The following is a 6,000-nucleotide window of genomic DNA, read 5'->3' on the forward strand; positions in this document are numbered from 1 at the left end:
AAAAAGAGAAATTTTGCTATTTGCAACAACATGGATGGATCTATTGGGTATTATGCCAAGTCAGACAGAGAAAGATAAATACCATATGATTTTACTTAATGTGGAATCAAAACAAACAAACAAGCAAACAAAACAAAAACAGACTCATAGACACAGAGCGCAAACAGGCGGTTTTGCCAGAGGGGAGGAAGGTGTGGGTGGGGGAAAACAGGTGAAGGAGAGATTAAGAGGTACAAACCTCCAGTTATGAAATAAATAAGCCATGATGACGATATAATATACAGCATAAGGAACATGGTCAATAATATTGTAATAACTTTGTATGGGGCAGATGGTTACTAGTCTTATTGTGGTGATCATTTCATAATGCACGCAAATGTCAAATCACTATGTAATATACGCGAAAATAATATATTGTATGTCAACTATATTTCAGTTAAAAAAAAAAAATCACATCCTTGAAAGCAAACCCGTTACTTTGATATCCCTAGAGCTTAGCACAGGGCTTGGCATAAACTAACACCAAATAAATGTTTTCTGAATTCACAGCTCATTTTTAACAATGCATAAAACTTTACTAAGATTAACCATTTGTATTCTCCACTTTTGTAAAATGAACTATTGAGCATGCTCACAGCAGTCTCAAAACAAAGGGATCAGTTCCACGATTTCATGCTCACCTCCACGGGTTCCCTCTCCAGCTCCCGATCACTCTATTCACCACTAATTGACTCCTAATCACCCCTGTCCCAACAGCAACTTGACAAAGCTTCTTCACTCTCAAATCCCCAATACCTCTCTCCACTCCCTCACTCAGGGGGGTGCCTTACCCTGTTCTTCTGAGAAAAGTGAAACCCATGACTTCCTTCTTCTTCACTTCAACGTTCTGGTTCACCCTGCTCCTCTCTGGTCTCCAAGGACATAATCTTCCTCCTTTCAGCTGTGTACCCTGCACATTCCACTCCAGTAGCACCAGTCTGTCTCCTCGCTTTTTTCCCCACCCTCTGCCCCCTATGTGCCTTGGGCTTTTCTCCACTCACTTCCACTCCTGGCCTCTCCTCGCCAGAAACAACTTCTTCCATTCATTTCCATATTCAAACTACAGTTGTCCCTCAGTATCCGAGGGGGACTGGTTCCAGGACCCCCGAGGATACCAGAACTCTTGAGCGCTCAAGTCCTTTAGAGTGGGCCTGTGGGACCTGAGGCTGCGTGCAGACTGAGGACTGTACGCCAAACCTTCAAATTACTTGCAGAAGCACAGACCAATCCAATCTGTATTCATTCTTTCTCCTCTCACCCCCAAAGCATGTAATGCGTGTAATATTTACAGCCCACCTAACTGCCTCCTGCCGTGAGAATATGTATTATACTACAAGTCTTTTAATCTGTGTTCTTTTCCCACAAAGTATATTTATAGGCTATTTAAGAGCAAGAACTATCTTCAACCTCACTGTACAAAAGAGTCTCCTGTTCATAGTGTACATTCAAATATTTTTGGATAATGGAGTGGTAATAAGTTTGCTCAAAAATTACCTTTTCTATGACCCCTACAGTATTCGTTACTATACTAAACAGAGTGAAACTTTCACATGCATTTATTTAATCTATGTATTTTTCTTACCCTTTATTCACATAAGCCTTATCTAATTTAAAGCAAAGTCTTCTCTTCCAGTAGGATTTTGCCCATTTAACTTACTTTGAAATGGTAATAAGCAGTCACCCCAAAGTGGTTTTTCTGGGGAGGATGACAGTTTAAAATAGGGTTGAAAGTTCCACAGATAGGATTCGGAGAATCCTTTAATACAAAAATTTGAAGTCACCTGCAAAAATGTGTACGCATGCTATATTGTTCAGGGGAGCAAATCCATACTTTCATCAGTCCTCCTTAGGACTTCAAGATTAAGAATCACCAGTTTCCTCAAAAAGTTAAATATGGAATTACCATATAGCCCAACAATTCCACTCTTAGATATATGCCCAAGAGAAGCTGAATACATATGTTCCTACAGAAACTTGTAAACAAATGTCCATAGCAGCATTATTCATAGCAGCCCCAAAGTGGAAACCCAATGCCCACTGATGAATGGATACACAAAATATGGCATATCCATACTACAGAATATTATTCAGCCACAGAAAGTAGTGAAGTACTGGTACATGCTATAACATAGATGAACCTTGAAAACATTATGCTGTGTGAAAGAAGCCAGACACAAAAAGCCACATATTATATGATTCCATTTATATGAAATGCCCAGAACAGGCAAATTCATAGAGACAGAGTAGATTAGTGATTGCCAGGGGATGGAGAGAGGGTGAATGGGGAGTGACTGCTAATGGGAACCAGGTTTCTTTCTGGTGTGATGAAAATGTTCTGGAATTATAGTAGTGATGGCTGCACAACTTTGTGAACATACTAAAAAACATTTTAAAAGGGTGAATTTATGGTGTTTGAATAAAGAATAAAAACCTCCTCTTCCCCGGCTACATGCTTAACATCTTCTTTTGCATCATCCTCCCAAACCTAAGTGCTATGCATTCACATTAAAACTCAACAGTGCTCCCAACCACCTCCTTCTTCTTCAGGTTCCTAACTTACATGTAGTTTCTCAGGCTGAAAAATTTCAGAGATATCTCCAATTTCTTTTCTCTCAGTTTCAACATCAGTCAGTCACCAATGCCAGCACTCTTTATTAACAATAAAGATGGTCACCATTATTGAATATGTAATTCCTGCCAGACATTTATGCTAGATGATCTACAAGTATCTTTAATTTTCACAATAGTTATGCACTTTAGAGAGGAGGATGCTGCGGCTAAGGGGGTTTAAGTACCTTGTCCTTCAGTCTTTCGCCCTCCAAGCTATCCTCCACCCTTCAGCCGCAGTGATCTTCCTAAAACCAAATCTTATTGTGTTCCTCCCCCATTACTCCCCCACCTAAAGCTCCTCAAAGACTTCACACTGTCAGACTCCTTAACTTGGTATAAGGTGCCCTTCAGGATCCCTGTCTCTTACATTCCTTATACCAACTTCTTTCAGTTCCTGGACTATGCCATGCTCTTTCTCCTCCTGCCTCTGGACTTGGCACGGGTTTCTCTTATTCATTCACTCAACAAATATGTATTAAGTGCCCCCTAGGAGCCTGACATTGTATTTGCTGCTTGGGCAAACACTGTGAATAACACAGATATATGTTCTGCCCTCAAGGTACTTAAGGTCTAAGGGAAGAAACAATAATAAACAAGTAATTACAGATTGTGATAAGTGAAATGAAAGAAGCAGGATGCCGTATTATAAAACATCTAGGGTTAAGGGTCAGGGGAAAACTACGATGACTGTTTTAGATAGGTTAATCTGGTAAGGTCTCAGGTGGTGACATACCTTAAAATCTGAAGACTAAGAAGCCAGTTATATGAAAAGCAGGTAAGAGCAGAGGGGGTGATGAGTGACAAGAGATGCTCCTGGAGACATCAGCAGAACCCAGACCAAGGATTTTGTAGGCCGTGGTTAGGAGTTTGGATTTTAACCTAAGTTCTTAGTGCAATGGATTTCACTGAAGAATTTTGAGTAAGAGAGTGTCACTTTTTGCCACTGAATGGAGAAGAGATTGGAGGGGCACAAGAAAGGAAATGGGGACACAAGGCCTGAAGATACAATAGTGGTTTAGGTGAGAAATGTGGATGATTTGGACAAAGGTGTGATAGAGGAGGAAAAAAGTAGATTAGATGCAGAGTTAACCTGACATGCAAAGTCATCAGCTGGAAGTGAGGAAGAGATGAAGAGAGGATATAAAGTGTTTGGGGAATTGTCATTGGGGAAAGAAAGTAAGGTTACTATAGAAACAGAGGATCATAAGGATCTCAGGCCCATACTGAGTGAATACTCAAGAGGTTGACCATTTTCACTTTATACTGTCATCAATTTGCCCAGGACTTTTTCAGTGTGCACTACTAATAGTATTCACGTTACCAGGCATTAGTCATTCTTTTTCCTTTCTAGGCCCCTCTATTCAACCCGGAAAAGGCAGTGTTATATACAATCAAAAGTCTCTGGATACCATGGCAGTACCCAGAACAGTGCCAGGCACGGAGCAATCATTCAATAAATGCTAACAGGGATCTCAGGCTCACCGGCCTTCAAACTTCATCCGTTCTCTAAAGCAGGATTCCACTGAAATCATACTCCTGTTCACAAAAGTTCCAGATATCTCCACTTATCTCAAGGGTGGTTCAATCCACTGTAACAGTCACAACACCCTCATGTGTGAAAGAGCACCGGCAGGATGGAGAGATACTGGACCTATACGATGATCAAAAATCTGGGTGCTACAATTTGAAAAAAGCCACGTTCACTAGAAAGCAAATAGTTTTCCTCATAGCTTACTGCAGGGCCGAATAGACAAACGGCCACATGAGAGGTGCCAAGAGTCAGTTGCCACAGGGTTGTACTCACGGTCTGAGTTCTGCCTAGCACCTACCTTCTTCCTCTCCAGATTCAGAGTCCTCATTAGTGATCGCCCCGGAGTCTGCTGCCATGGAGATCACTACACGGGCTCCACCCGAACCCAAAAGTGAAGTGGAGCGGGAGCCGGGTCAGGGAGAGGCCAAAACCCGGGGTCTGAAGCCGCAGCACAGGAAAGAGTCGCAGCAGTTGCTACCGGGCTCTTCCGGAAGCGGCACGAGCGTGAAAGTCACGTGACGGGCACTGGGCGGGGCCACGCGGTTTATTTTGATTCTTGAGTGGTGGAAATGTAAGCACGTGGTCGCGGTTGTGGTGCTTTTTACTTTCCCCAGACCGTAATCGTCTTCCGGTGTAAACTCTTCTTGGCTTCTTTTCTGGTTTTCCTCCAGTCCTTCCTTTTCGCCTTGGCGCTTTCTTCCTCCCAACAGTATTGGAGTTTTAGGGAATGGTTTGCTTTTTTGTGGGGCTCGGAGCAGTGGAAAGTGGCTCTGCGTTTGCTTACTCTGCAGTCGCTCTTAGCCTTGGATACCAGGAGAGCTCACACTTCTCTTCCCCTTCTCTTCCCGACTCTCTTGCCCTTCTGGCAGCAAAATGACTCCACCTGGTTTTCGTGGCTACCGGGCAATGTGAACCTCAGGCACATGTTCTTTAATTGAGTTGCCTGTGACTCATTTCCCGACCAAAACAAGCCAAATCGCTTGACTTAGGTTTTCAAGGACACTAACCGACAGCTGTCAGGCTTTTGGATTTGTATATCAAAATAACCGGTTGCTTGGTCAAGAGATCGACAACCTCCACCCTTCTCGTTTACTCTTCGTGTAGTCAAAATCATAATAACTGGAGATGAATCTAGGTCATTTGGGGGCAAAAATCTTCCAGCTTTAATCAAAATATCTTTATTGCTCTTCTATTAATAACAGGCAAAAGAGTAGAAAGAGATCTATATCGTATATATATACATGAATGAAATTGACTCGTTTTTAATTTCCTCATTGGGTATGTAAAGCACACAAAAAATGGCTGATTAAACAAGGCTGTACTTACTGTACATAAAAAACAAATGATTTTCATGCGGCAATCCTCTGGGTTCCCTACTACGCCTAAATCTTATCCTATCTCCCGCTCTAATTTATGAAGTTATAAACCCAACAGAAATGAGAATAAACCCAATATAGAAGCAAGCAATATATGGCTTAAGTGATTGGAGATCTCCGAGTTGTTTATTAGGCACAGGACGTAAACTTGGACACTTCCCCCAGCAATCCCGGGTTCCTAGCCTAGCCTCCTGTACTACAGCCCCTCCGGGAGTTTCCTTTTCCTGGGGCTCAGCGGCGCTCCTCCCTGCCTTCCCAATTCCTCCCGGTCCCCGCTCTGGGACACAAGCTCCACTCCCTCTCTCGCCGAGGTTTCCTCTCCACCACCCGGCGAGAGGCTAGCCCAGCTCCCGCACCCCAGCCCCCTCCTCGCCAGTCGCACCTGCCCCGCCTCCCGGACCGAGGCCGGCTCGCGCGGCGCAGGCGCAGCAACGCGGCCGCGAG

The 6,000-nt window shown here is 43.4% G+C and overlaps 1 protein-coding gene across 3 annotated transcripts in view; it reads right to left on the minus strand.

The window, feature by feature from the left end:
• HSPBAP1 (HSPB1 associated protein 1) overlaps window positions 1-4,676 on the minus strand; it is a 61,746-nt gene extending 57,070 nt beyond the window's left edge. For 2 of the 3 annotated variants that reach the window (XM_061193170.1, XM_061193168.1), the window contains exon 1: window positions 4,479-4,676. In XM_061193170.1, the coding sequence (XP_061049153.1) occupies window positions 4,479-4,536 (58 nt within the window). In that variant the 5' untranslated portion in view covers window positions 4,537-4,676. The remainder of the gene's footprint in view (window positions 1-4,478) is intronic. The other variant, XM_061193169.1, reaches the window with a different exon arrangement.
• Between the last annotated feature and the right edge of the window lie 1,324 nt (window positions 4,677-6,000).

The sequence above is a fragment of the Eubalaena glacialis genome, chromosome 6 (genome assembly GCF_028564815.1).
Source record: "Eubalaena glacialis isolate mEubGla1 chromosome 6, mEubGla1.1.hap2.+ XY, whole genome shotgun sequence".
NCBI lineage: Eukaryota > Metazoa > Chordata > Mammalia > Artiodactyla > Balaenidae > Eubalaena > Eubalaena glacialis.